This window comes from Podarcis raffonei, chromosome 5 (assembly GCF_027172205.1).
Source record: "Podarcis raffonei isolate rPodRaf1 chromosome 5, rPodRaf1.pri, whole genome shotgun sequence".
Taxonomy (NCBI): Eukaryota; Metazoa; Chordata; class Lepidosauria; order Squamata; family Lacertidae; genus Podarcis; species Podarcis raffonei.
In genome coordinates, this window is record NC_070606.1 from 84080357 (window position 1) to 84093630 (window position 13274).

The following is a 13274-nucleotide window of genomic DNA, read 5'->3' on the forward strand; positions in this document are numbered from 1 at the left end:
GGCTTGTCATGAATCTGAAGCAGTCTAACACTTCAGAGTGCTGCGTCTTCCAATCAGCTCTTCTCCATTCTATATTCTACATTCTACATTCTAAATTCAACCAAATTTATGTACTGATAAATTGCTACAGTCTAGGACTGTAGTAAAATAGATAACTGGGTCAAGTTCAAGATTTCTGTGCTGATATACAAAGCCCTGAACAACTTAGGTCCTTATATTCCAGCCAACCACTGGAAGCCAAAGTCAATTAGGCCAACTTAAGTTAAGATAGTGGAAAGCACACCAGATCCAAACCCCATTCAGGACAATTTTGGGGGCAATGTCATCACATCTCTAATGCTAATGAAAATATACTTACATTGGTGACATTAAATTGATATAAGAGATAGTGTCCATTTTTCACTGTATCTAAAACATAGGGAAAAGAAAGTACAATTTTTAACCAATGTGTCACAAAACAAAGATTTATTAATTCATACTGACCACAACATGAGGTAAATTACTCTGCAGAACTGTTTGTAGGTGTGTGTGTTTTTGTACGAGGGGGAAAAAAATCAAATATCAACTTCTCAAAATTTGCCGTTCCTGCTGGAAGACATCTGACATGCAAATCATGTAATAACTAAATAAAAAGAGTTTTGGTTTGCATGTTGTTTCAAAGGTGTGAATCTGTTAGATTTTTTTCTTTAAATGCAAAGTGATTCAAATTGCTAATTTCTTGAGAAAGTTACCCTCCCACCCCCACCCCCGCCACCTTGCCAATTATCAGTGATGGTTCTGGCTGCCTTGCCCTCCCAAGAAGCTCTCTTCCCTCCAAAATCAGACCAGGAGTGGAACAAAAGGCAATGACCATGCCATGAAGGCAGTACAGCTGCTGCCACTATACATCAAGAACAGAAGCATAATGAGCACTGGTACAGATCTGCAAATTATCTTTGTGAATCATATGTTAAGGCTCACTAGAGTTGTCAGTTTTTAACCCGCAGCTGTGGTTTTTAACATCAGTTTGCTGTACACCAAACTTTCAGATTTGCTCGGATCAAGGTGCTGTTAAAAGACACAAGATGTGGCCAAGGCCTTTTTAAAAAATAATAATACATCTGTCCAATTTGCAACTCCACCTCAGTACAGACGCAGTCACTGCTCCGAGGAGGAAAATAAGGGGGAAGTGTGTGTTGAATAATTTACAATTTACTCTGACATTCTAATATCCTGAGCTTTACGCATGGGATTCACTGCACTTGTGACATTTCACTCCCACTCTCATACTTTCAAAGTTCAAAATTGCAAAACAACATGGCATTATGGAGAAAGAAAGCTTAATAAACGGTATGCCTGTCAAACGCATACACAACGTTTGGAGTCGCACTACATTTCAGTCCCAGAGAATCAGTGTTACAAGGGTTCTTTTCCTACACTAACATCTGTTAACAAGTGTGTGAGGTTGTGTGTTTTCAAGTGCAGCTGAAGAAATTGCCCCAGCATAGAAAAAAGTACAGTCCTGATCTAGAGCTTCCAATCAGATACAATAACTCTAATATGGATATTGAGCTAATGCACTTTTAAGGTATTTTCCACAAATTTTAAATGAGACTGGGACAACTACAGAAACACTCCAGGCAAATCGAGCTCCCAGGTGATCCAACCAAATCTTAATCAACTTGGAGGGAGGATTGCCAACAATTTCACATGTAACTATAAAAGGGAGCATGTTTTCAAGTTGTTTTCAAGGGTTGTAAACTGAGTGAGAGAGCACCTGCTTTGCACATAAGAAAGATTCCAGGTTCAATTCCCTGGCAAGTAGGGATAAGGATGTCCCCTTGTCTGAAATCCTGGAAAGCTGCTGTCAGTCAGTGTGGACAGCACTAGGCAAGACACTCTGACTCTGTGTAAGGTAGGTTCTTTTGTTCCTCTGTCTGGAGAAGAAAGAGGCTGTTGAGAAGGGAGAATGTAGAAGCCAACTTTTCCTATACTATAAATATTGGCCATGGACAGGATTCACCTAATGAGCCCCATCAGTTGTTGCACAACAACTTCTGCTTCTGCAACGTGGCTTTCTCCCCCTCTCTTCCCCCTGCGTACCCCCCCAAAACTGGGAGACCAGGGGGACCCACACAGCAGTACACAAGGGGAGGACAGGAGGGATCACTCCATCTGGCAAACTGCAATGCTTCCACAAAGGGAATATTGAATCCTAATGCAACACTGAACTCCATCCCATTTCTTTGAAATACAAAGCATGTTTTAAAATACTGTTCCCAGAACTTCTAAGTTTCTCTGCCCACAGATAAGATGGAGAATTTGAAGAGGCCATCTGCACACATCTGGCTTTTATACAATTATCACTTCCATTATTCTTACATTAGTGGGCTTACCTCTGGTTACTCCATCATCCCAGAATAATTCTCCAATTGCTTTCCCGGCATCATCCAAGGCTATTATAAGTCCCATAGGTTTTGAACGGCTATTAAAAAACAACACATGGCTATGTTTTATGGGGTTCACAAGAGCTCAAGGATTACAGCTTGACAAGTTGTCATTATTAGATTGTGGAAATCATCACTGATCTACTGTCTACACTGTAATGAATGTGAATACGAACATGTCATTCATCGTCACAGACATTGATAATGTCCTGGGTAAGAAGAAAACTTAATCTAGATGCTAAACCAAATAAGCGCCCCCATTCATTGTAGCATTGTAGAGCCATTCATTTGTTCCACTCACAGAGCAGCTGTGAGCTCTTGACATATGGGCTCTTGACAATGTTACCTCATGTGAGAAGCTTTGGGTTGTAATGCTAAGTAAACTTAGGTGGAGCAAGGGACTCTTCTTGTACAATCATTTTGCAAAAACATGTATGTGTTTCCACATATGTCATTAAACGAGACAAATGCAGAGATGTCCATTTCACCAAAATTTACCACCCTATCTCCTACCCAAATCATAGGTGGTTATTTCTGAGTAAATAAGTAAGGCATTCCTCCTAGAATGAGACCTTAGTCGGCCGGCTACTGTGGGTCATTTCACATCCACAGAAGGAGAAATGGACCCCAATGAATTCTACTGTACTTGTTCCTCAATAAGATAAAACAATAGCTTTCAGAAAACTCCACTCCATGGTCTACAATCATAGAAGTCATGGAAGATTAAATTAATGGCTCCCAACCTAGCCATCAGTACCTGTAAACAGTTGTGTTAGCTGGTTGTTGAGTAGGGAAGATGTAGCCTCCTCTGAGGTGAAGTCCTATTTTGTCTGCTGGGAGACTCAGCTGAACCGTTTGCTTCCTCAAAGGAAATACTACGCCCTAATGTTTAAGAAAAATGGAGGACACAGTAGATATTTACAATATTCATAAGTTAGATAATTACAGTATCCATAACTTATATCCAAAGTCTTATATCAAAACTTGCAATCTCATTGTAGAATCTCAAGAAAGTACCGTATTTTTCGCCCTATAGGACGCACTTTTTCCCCTCCAAAAATGAAGGGGAAATCTGGGTGCGTCCTATGGGATGAATGCAGGCTTTCGCTGAAGCTTGGAGAGCGAGAGGGGTCGGTGCGCACCAACCCCTCTTACTCTCCAGGCTTCAGGAAGACATCCGTAGCCTAGGCAGCCCTGCGGGAGTTCCCGCAGGGCTGTCTAGGCTGCGGATAGTAGCCTGCTTCCCGGAGCGTCAGGCGCCCTGAAAGCAGAGCGCCCGGCGCTTCGGGAATACATCCGCAGCCTAGGCAGCCCTGTGGGAGGTCCCACAGGGATGTCTAGGCTACGGATAGCAGCCTGCTTCTCGGAGCGTCGGGCGCTCTGCTTTCAGGGCGCCCGGCGCTTCGGGAACACATCTGCAGCGTGGGGTGCCCTGCAGGAGTTCCCCACAGGGCTCCCCACGCTGTGGATAGCAGCCTGCCGCCCGGCAGGCGGGGCGTCCTGAAGCAGAGCGCCCCGCACGCCAGACAGACATCCGCAGCGTGGGGAGCCCTGCAGGAGTTCCCCGCAGGGCTCCCCATGCCGCGGATAGCAGCCTGCCGTCCGGCGGGCGGGGCGCCCTGAAGCAGAGTGCCCCTCGCGCCGGGCATACATCCGCAGCATGGGGAGCCCTGCAGGAGTTCCCCGCAGTGCTCTCCACGCTGCTGATAGCAGCCTGCCGCCCGGCGCGCGGAGCACCCTGAAGCAGAGCGCCCCTCGCGCCGGGCATACATCCGCAGTGTGGGGAGCCCTGCAAGAGTTCCCCGCAGGGCTCCCCACGCTGCAGATAGCAGCCTGCCGCCCGGCGGGCGGGATGCCCTGAATCAGAGCGCCCCTCGCGCTGGGCAGACATCGGCCAGCCCCACAAACTCGGGGGGCAGCGGTGAGGCGCAGCGCCGCCATCCCGCTGTTCCTCGACCTGGTTCGGTTTCTCCGACCTGCTTTTTTGGGGGGAAATAAAGGGGAAAAAATTTTCCTTTATTTCCCCCCCAAAAAACTAGGTGCGTCCTATGGGACGGAGCGTCCAATGGGACGAAAAATACGGTATATAATAAAAATAATTTATTTACTAAAAGATTATGAAAGCTGAACGCTAAAAACAACTTCTTAACACCATATTTCCCTACTCGTTACAAATGCTGGTCATCCAATTATACAACAACTTTTAGAAGCCAAGGCACCAGAGCACCAAAACAGCACCAGGGGAATTTCATTTCCTCTTTTCTCCAGTGCACCCCCAAAATGTTATCTCTCCTTCTAAAGCTGATTTTGAGGGCTCACAAGGAGCTGGAAAAAAGAGACATTTAAGTCCACTTGTGCAAATCGGCTGACTTGCATGGCAAGGACCTGGACCTCCCCCAGCTTCCCCGAAAATAAAATATATTGGGTTAATGGGATAAATAAGGCCACAACTTTATTGGTTACAGATGTGAGCGGTATTGGCTTAGGCAATTGGGTGAAACAAGACTATAACCTGACCCATGCACACCCACAGTCTCTTTGAAGGGTTAACCACCGGAGGGGGGGAGCCCTTTGATGTACATCAAATGAACACACACACCCCAGGTCCCCGTTGGGGTTGTGCCATGGCCCCAGCCCACGCCCAGGCTTTGGACAGGGACCACACCCCCAGAACCCTCACCGTGGAGGGGCAGACTGAGGCAACAACCTCCCCTCCCATAAAAGGCTTTCCCCAATGCCTAGCTTCACAAAGTTGTGACGATTGCTACTAGGTAGGCAAAAACCAAGTGGCTTGATCAGGCTTCCTCAACCTCGGCTCTCCAGATGTTTTGAGACTACAATTCCTATCATCCCTGACCACTGGTTCTGCTAGCTAGCTAGAGTTGTAGGCCAAAAACACCTGGAGGGCTGAGGTTGAGGAAGCCTGGGCTAGAGCCAATTCTGCCAATCCTACCCGGCCCCAACAACCAGGCAACCAACATAAGTCATAGCAAGGTCATAGTCGAACCACGAAAAAGAAGGTGGGTGGGCTGGGAGATCCGACGACTGGAAGCAGAAGGGGCAGCATCCCCGGCCGCACCAACATTTAAGTGGGCGGAGCCATGCCCCTAAGCAAGCCCAATTGGTTGGGCTGAAGGAGATGAAGCCGGGGACCCAGCTGACATGGGTGGCTTACCTCCATCCACTCCAGGGTCGCTATGGAGTCTCAGTTCCTGCCCGCAAAGCAGACTCTCCCTAAAGGGGAGCTGACCTAGCAGAACAGGAGTGTTGGGTGACACCATCAGGGCTTAGTCTGATCAAGCACCCATGGAGACTTATGTAGAACATTTCCCTTTTTTCTAAAAGGAAACAAAAAGTTATATACTTACTGTCTCATAATCATACCAGGCAGCATCAGGCATGTATGCAGTCACGATATCTGTACCCTGAAATTTAAATAAGCAAGAATTTCACTTGTCAAGGTGACGGGATGACACAAAATTCATAGGTAACAGTAATTCCATAATAATAAAATAACAGAATAGAGTTTAGTTTAATATTCGCCGTAAGGGAATTGAAGTTCATCAGAAAAGTCTCCTGTACAAGCAAAAATGCCTAGGAGCTGTTGCTCCATTCATTTCACTGTGACTTGGGTAGGTGAGAATCCTACTGGATTTTGTTCTGGCTACAGGACCTTTGAAACAGCTAAATAACCAGTCAGAATTATTTTCATCCATATTGAAAATAAAACACCAGTCAGCAAATGTCAGCACACTAATGCAGGAAAAACAAGAAGACCAAACAAGACCAAGTAAGTGGATCAAAACTGATAGCCAGTCAGCACCTACTGCCAATTAAAGGAATGTTTGAGAAAGTTCAAATTTTAAATGATAAATGCATTTTTGGTTCATTTTTTGCAGGCATGGGGAACCTTTGGTGCTTCAGGTGTAGCTGAACCAAAACTCCCATCGTCTGTGCCCATTTGTCATGCTTGCTGGGACTGATTCAGCAACATTCAGAGATTCTGCAAAGCTTACTTAGCAAATCAGGAAGTTCTCGTTTTAGAACCAATACATTTCTCCCTAATCCCTATGCCCAGCTAAGTGCATGTAGGATTACATGGTAGGGCTATACTCAAGATTTGGCCAAAATGAAAACAGAATTGGGCTGATTCAGGCCCATTTGTGGCCAGTCCCAATTGGGCTGAAGGAATTACAAATCACTAGAGAGTGATTTGAGCAAATCTATTTTGAGCAAATCTGTAACCCAAAACAGGGCCTCAGAAAACCAGACTGTGTCCAAACTGTTGCAATTATTAATTATGGCACCATATAAGGAACACATTAGGGAGAGAAGAGTGGGGCTCAACACTTGGGGAGGTGGCAAATCCTTAAAACGCAGAACTCTTCTTAAAAATCACTTCTCTTATAAAGTGTTAGGTAGCATTTGCTGAGCTTGTGTTTGTTTTCTATCCTTTCCCAATCCATCCCAGTCCAATCTTTATCGTTTTTAATAAAATGTTTGTTACCTTTGTTTTAGCATTCCCACCCACTCCCATTTTGGCTCTGTTTTATGTAAGGTTTATTTATAGCTGTGTTCAGCTTTCTATTTCTGTCTTTATTAGTATTTTGTTATGCATTTGTATGTCTTCTGAGTATATTTTACACAGTCCAGTACATTATTACAGTATAGCTGTTTTCTGATTATTAATACTGTACTTCCAACTGCTAAACAGGCACCAGATAGCAAGCAATACAACAGCCTAGTTGTGTGGTGAACAATTTAATTTTCTTCTTATTGGTAATTATTATTAATATTATTATCATTATATCCAATTGCTAACTACAAACAAGAAGCAGCCAGCTTGTGTGATGTAGCCTAAGCGAGGTTACACAATTTCATTTTATCTGTTATTATTAACAGGTCAGCCAGCCAAATATTGTGGGCATATCAGCCAGCCTTATTAATGTTCTTATTATTCAGCATGATTACTATTATTATGACCGTTATGGTTCTGATAATCACAGTGAACATTATTTATTTCAAATAATATTTTTATTTCCCCCCCACTCACTGCAATCTACCCCATATGACAAGGTTTGTTCCGTGACTCCAGTGAATATGTTTCTCTTTTTTTCATTGCTGACTATCCGTCCCTCAAAAAAGACTTCTGTACCTGTATTATTCCCCTCATACATATATTCTTGCTGCTGTGTGCTGGTGTCTGCCTGAGGCTGCCTGCCCATGCCTAGTATCTTAAGCATGGGGGTGGGGGTTCACTTTATTTTTCTTTCTTTTAACTTTCTTTTAAAAAGCAAATTTTAAAGGTGGCTAGCTTGCAGGTTACTAAAATTAGACATACCGCATCCAGGACTGGAGTAATAAGAAGACCAGGCCCCCACAGGAACTGCCTGTCAATAGCCCAGGTGGCTGGATCTGCATAGAATCTAAGTGAAGAAGACAATGCTAATATTATATTTGTTGGCAGAAAACTTATTGGGTTACACTTCACGGTTTAGTGGCATCTGAATGTCCTTCCTTCCTTCCTTCCTTCTCCCCTCCCCGTTCCTTTTTCCTTTAGCATTTTATGAACCTGTGAATCTGCACAGGTCTTAGGGAATTTCAGGCACTTTTTACAATTAACAACTTAATTCTGAATAGGTGGCAAAAAATGGCAAAACTTCAAACTTGGAAGTTTAGAATATATTGGCATATTTTTGAATTCCACTGATGACAAGAAACACACTTCTGTACTTCTTATAATTTAATATGACACCCTTGTAATGGAATACAGTTTTATCAGATTAAGGCATCTGAGAATTTGGCAGCACCACTTGCAATATACATGTAAAAGGCATACCTTTAATTCCTTCCCCCTTGTCCAAAAAATATGCCTACTTTTCACCCACAAAGCTCAGGGGGAAATGCATGGGTTCCCTGGCCAGTCACCAATTTATTTATTTATAGAATAAATATATGAACCATTTCCCATTGCATGTCCCACTGCAACTTATGATTAAAAATAAAAGATACCAATCCATATACTAATAGGTCACTCAGGTCACTCTTTGCATTAATGGAACTTCAGAATGGGAGATCATAGTGTGCAACCCAAAATATTTTAAACTGAAAACATGCAGCATTGCAATCAACCTCGCCAGATTATTTTATTTCAACATAGAAGAGAGACTTGTCAGTGCTCCTTCTGCTGTCCAACTTGACTTCATATTGCTTAGATTCATTTATAAAAAATTATTGTAACCCCCAATTTCTTTTTTAAAAAATCAATGTGGTTTACAATAATTATACATATACAGTAAACCTTCTTCGTGTACCTCCTCCTCAAGAGGTCAGGAGGGTGGCAGCACAAGAACAGGGGCTTCTCTGCAGTGGCTCCCCGTCTGTAGAATGCTCTCCCCCGGCAAGTTCACCTGGCGCCTTCACTATACACCTTTAGGTACCAGGCGAAACTGTTCCTTTGCCTGACTTGATCTACATCCTAAACCCTTTTCTAAATGCTGGCTCTTTTGCGGGGGGCGTTATTGGATTGTTGTTTTCGTTTTGATTTTATGTAATTGATATTTTATGTGAACTGCCCCGAGACCTTCGGGTATAGGGCGGTATAGAAATTAATTAAATTAACAACAACAACAACAGTTCTCTTCACTGTGTACCGAGACTTCTAAAGAATTTAACATTGTGAATAATCGTTAACATTAAAAATAATTCTAGGAATTCTGGGAGTCTACTGAATGAAAATAAACAAACACGACTAAGTTAGGTCCATTAATTTCAATAGGTCTACTTTAGCTGAATACCACCCCTTGGATTTAAAACAGAATAATGGAAATGCAACTTATTTCATTCTGGATCATAAAAAGAAGGTACATCGAAGGTCACTCCCCTTCACAAACAAAAATTTCTTCAGAGGGAAAACAACAGACTTACTCATGCTGAACGGGTCTTGCAACTGTATCTCCCCGGGAATGTGCTCTGTAAAAGAGGGTATAGAGATACGGTAGCAAAGTGTAGCGTATGTTCAGGTAGTGTTTGGTTGTGTTCATCAAAAGAGAGTTCTTCCCCCAAAACGCAGGGTCTTTATGCTGTAAGGGAATGTTACAATTGTTATTGACACAAAGAAGGAGAATTTAAGCCACTAAAAACTGGATCTGTTTGCTTGTTTGTTTGTTTGTTTGTTTGTTTGTTTGTTTTTTAAAGGAGACCTACATTGCGTATTTCTTCGTTGTGACTCCGAGAAAATGGATAAAATGCTCCAAGTTGATACCACCGCCGGCAGAGTTCTTCGTCAACATCATAAGCAAACCCACAGATATCTGCTCCAATCTGAAAGTTATGTACACATAAGAAAAGCGCTGAAACATGGTATGACTTTAGAATTAGATCTACATGCCTAGGTATATATTCCTAACTTTGTACTAAGGTAAGCAGGGATCTTGAAATCCTCAGTTTTGATTTAGTTCACTGTTTCGTTCCATTTATTTAATACATTTATAAACCTGCAGAAGGAACGCGGGTGGCGCTGTGGGTAAAACCTCAGTGCCTAGGACTTGCTGATCGTAAGGTCGGAGGTTCGAATCCCTGCGGCGGGGTGAGCTCACGTCGTTCGGTCCCAGCTCCTGCCAACCTAGCAGTTCGAAAGCACCCCTAAGTGCAAGTAGATAAATAGGGACCGCTTTATAGCGGGAAGGTAAACGGCATTTCTGTGTGTGGCGCTGGTGCTGGCTCGCCAGATGCAGCTTCGTCACACTGGCCACGTGACCCGGAAGTGTCTTCGGACAGTGCCAGCTCCCGGCCTCTTGAGCGAGATGAGCGCGCAACCCTAGAGTCGGTCACGACTGGCCCTGTCGGGCAGGGGTACCTTTACCTTTACCTTTAAACCTGCAGAAGGAAGGCTCAGCAGATGAGAACTATTGGGGGGGGGCTTACCTTACCTAAGGACCAAAGTCAAAACACTTGTAAGGTGTTCAGTCTTAAGACTATTGTGATTTATTGAATTGTTTGCATATATTTTTGAGCTGGTTGGTAATACAAATTTATCCAAAATTACCATACATTTCAGAAATGAAGATATATTCTACCAAGCCATCCTATAATATTGCTACTGAATTATTTGAAAGATACAGTCCCTGAATCACACCTGGAAGCTGCAATTAATATGTTAATTGCAGGGAAAATAGTAAATAATGCTATGACTGCTAAGAAGCGGGGGGGGGGGGGGGATGACGAGGAGAAGGAGGAGGAGGAAGAAGAAGATGATGAAGAAGAAGAGTTAAAGTATCTTACATAAGGGTATCCAAAGAGACCAAATTCCAAAATTCCTTGTATGGACCATTTAATATCATTCCATGTAGCAAAATTATCTCCCAGCCAATGTCCTGTGAGTTTTCCAGATCCAGCAAAAGTCGATCGTGAAAGAAGGAAGCTTCTCTGCCCAGGGAAAACTTTCTGGAGAGCACTGAAAACAAAACAAATTTGTAACATTAGAGCCAAAGGTGGACTTCTGCTAACTTAAAGGGACTGCATTCTGGGTCATGTCTCTCATATCATATGCTACTTCACTGATGCCTTCATAAATATTGCCATCCCAATCAGTTCTAGGACAGAACTGTACAATAAGAGAATGTTATTGTGCCCCCAGTCACTTATCCATGAGACTTGCATCAGTTACAGGGATGGGCCTGAAGATATAGTCCATAAGATCAGTGCAGCTGATGGTGGAGGGTGCCAACACTGGCTTCTTATGGCAGTTCAGTCTGCATGTTTCTCCACTGGGACAGAGAACAGGCCGTGGGTCTTAAGTAGGCTAGGTAAAGGACCCCTGACCATTAGGTCCAGTCGTGGCTGACTCTGGGGTTGTGGCGCTCATCTCACTTTATTGGCTGAGGGAGCCAGCGTACAGCTTCCGGGTCATGTGGCCAGCATGACTAAGCCGCTTCTGGCGAACCAGAGCAGCACACGGAAACACTGTTTACCTTCCCGCCGGAGCAGTACCTATTTATCTACTTGCACTTTGCCATGCTTTCGAACTGCTAGGTTGGCAGGAGCAGGGACTGAGCAACGGGAGCTCACCTCGTCGCGAGATTCGAACTGCCGACCTTCTGATCGGCAAGTCCTAGGCTCTGTGGTTTAACCCACAGCACCACCCGCGTCCCCTTAAGTAGGCTACAACAGGCTAAACCTGTGTGGAGTTTCATCTTACGAGTTCCTTGTGAGGCGAAAATATAGGGGCAGGGCACTGTAGCATGGACTGTTTGCCAACGATGGACCAGTGGAAAAGGAAAACATGGGACATAATGCTAATGAAGAAAATTATGTCCTGCAAAAAACCATTATGAGACAGAAAGATACGATCTAAAGAGGTGCTCAGAGTAAAGTGCACACCATTTATTGCATGCAGGAATCAATGTAAAACAAAGTGGTGTTCATGTATATATTTAGTATGGTTTAGCTAGATGTATTTTTTCTTTTTCTTTTTTATTATTTTTTAAAGGATATTATCTGTGGCATTCTGAGGAATGTGGAAAAGCAAATATGGTCAGGGTTGATAGGAATTGTAGTCCAAAAACAGCTGGAGACTTGGGAACAGCTTGGGAAACCCTAGATCTTGGCTTTATTTATTTAAACATCTAATCTGTAGCATTCCCTTTAAATTCAAGGTTCCCCCTGACTTGGTGTGGATATGCATACTGCCAAGGGCAACAGCTAGAAGACATAGTCTTCTGCTACCCATTGTGTTTGGGCAACCCCTTAGGGTACTCTGAACATCTCATCAGTTATATATACAGGCCACTGGAATCAAGAGGGGTCCTGTGTAGCATCCCTTCAGGGAAGTAAGACAGAAGGGATTTATTTGTGTAAGCCTTCCTTCATATGCCAAGGGGCTCAGCAAGTTATCCCACTCCTCTCTTTTTCTTCTATCCTGTACCAAAGCTTCCAGCTATGATCTAACAATGTGGAAGCAAGCTATTGCTGTGCCACCCTGGGACTGCTTTGAGTGCTCCAGACTTGGCAGGGTGGAAGAGAATGCCCTGTGTACAGCAGATGGGGTATTCAGATCTAACTGAGCTTTGATTACCAATATAAATCAGAACATTTCATAAAAGCCCCCCACCCACCGCAAGATCTGAGCTATGACTCTACTTTGCAATGTAGGATATGATACTTTTTTCCAACTTACTCAACATTTCATCAATAATTGTGCATTCTTCCCAATCAAAGCCCATTACAGTGGTACCTCGGGTTACGAACTTAATTCGTTCTGGAGGTCTGTTCTTAACCTGAAATCATTCTTAACCTGAGGCACCACTTTAGCTAATGGGGCCTCCCGCTGCCACCGCGCCACCACCGCACTATTGCTGTTCTCATCCTGAAGCAAAGTTCTTAACCTAAGGTACTATTTCTGGGTTAGCGGAGTCTGTAACCTGAAGCGTCTGTAACCCGAGGTACCCCTGTCCTTGCAAAATAAAAAAACCCCTTTTTGCAAACCATCTCAAGCGAGCTAAAGAAGAAAACAGTGGGTTCCTTACTTATCAGTAGCTATAGTCATGAAATATCCATAGAGGCTGTGGACATCATAGTGTTTGCCTGCAACCTGCACTGCATCCATGCAAAGTGTCTTTGAGTACATGACTTGATCAAGAATCTCTGTAGAACAAAGGCAGAGCAAGTTACATTGAAGTAAATCTCTGTCTCAAATATTTCAGGAAATAAGACTTAGTCATATTTATGGAACTCGCTGCATTCAGAAAAGTCACAAGTGTGTGCACTTTGGATATGCCACACTAGATTCAATAATGTATACAGGCTCTTTTATTGTTTTATGGAAAGGGTTTGCTTTGGAGCCTAAAA

General features: G+C 43.5%; 1 protein-coding gene across 1 annotated transcript in view; it reads right to left on the minus strand.

The window, feature by feature from the left end:
• The window catches only part of SI (sucrase-isomaltase), a 129432-nt gene that overhangs the window by 84090 nt on the left and 32068 nt on the right, over positions 1–13274 (minus strand). Inside the window, exons 15-23 of the mRNA XM_053390436.1 lie at positions 12953–13070; positions 10710–10881; positions 9633–9749; positions 9354–9508; positions 7768–7852; positions 5795–5851; positions 3184–3308; positions 2376–2464; positions 359–408 (exon numbers count right to left, since the gene is read on the minus strand). Of these exons, the coding sequence (XP_053246411.1) occupies positions 359–408; positions 2376–2464; positions 3184–3308; positions 5795–5851; positions 7768–7852; positions 9354–9508; positions 9633–9749; positions 10710–10881; positions 12953–13070 (968 nt within the window). The remainder of the gene's footprint in view (positions 1–358; positions 409–2375; positions 2465–3183; positions 3309–5794; positions 5852–7767; positions 7853–9353; positions 9509–9632; positions 9750–10709; positions 10882–12952; positions 13071–13274) is intronic.